A 355-nucleotide genomic window follows, 5' to 3' on the forward strand; every position below is an offset into this window, starting at 1 on the left:
GTTCTGTTGGGTTGGGGCCCATTGAGACTGGGCTCATGGCTGCCAGCACGGTCGGTACTGCCGTCCATGGGCCGGGGAGCAGCCGGCTTCTCTGTCAGCCTCTCCTCCCTCCGTGGGGAGCGCAGGAGCGCCGAGAGCTCGTGCCGCAGCCTGCTCAGGTTGCTGGCGTCCCTCCAGTCATCCTCGCAGGTCGGGTAGTCCGGAGGGGGGAGGTCCAGGTCGTTTGCAGAGAGAGATTCAGATTTTGGAGGAGAGTCTCTCTCAGCTGTTTTTGGCTGGGGAACCCTCTCCGGCTCAGAGGCTGGCAGTGGGGACCGGTGACCGGCAGGATTTGTTCCCTTGGCGCGTCCTAGAC

General features: G+C 64.2%; 1 protein-coding gene across 1 annotated transcript in view; it reads right to left on the bottom strand.

The window, feature by feature from the left end:
• The window catches only part of LOC104625893 (chromosome unknown open reading frame, human C6orf132), a gene marked incomplete at both ends in the record, with an annotated part of 6,823 nt that overhangs the window by 901 nt on the left and 5,567 nt on the right, over positions 1-355 (bottom strand). Inside the window, 2 exon segments of the mRNA XM_010293660.1 lie at positions 1-17; positions 19-349. The exon segment at positions 1-17 is cut by the window's left edge and continues 273 nt beyond it. Of these exon segments, the coding sequence (XP_010291962.1) occupies positions 1-17; positions 19-349 (348 nt within the window).

Source organism: Phaethon lepturus, unplaced genomic scaffold (assembly GCF_000687285.1).
Source record: "Phaethon lepturus isolate BGI_N335 unplaced genomic scaffold, ASM68728v1 scaffold36670, whole genome shotgun sequence".
Taxonomy (NCBI): domain Eukaryota; kingdom Metazoa; phylum Chordata; class Aves; order Phaethontiformes; family Phaethontidae; genus Phaethon; species Phaethon lepturus.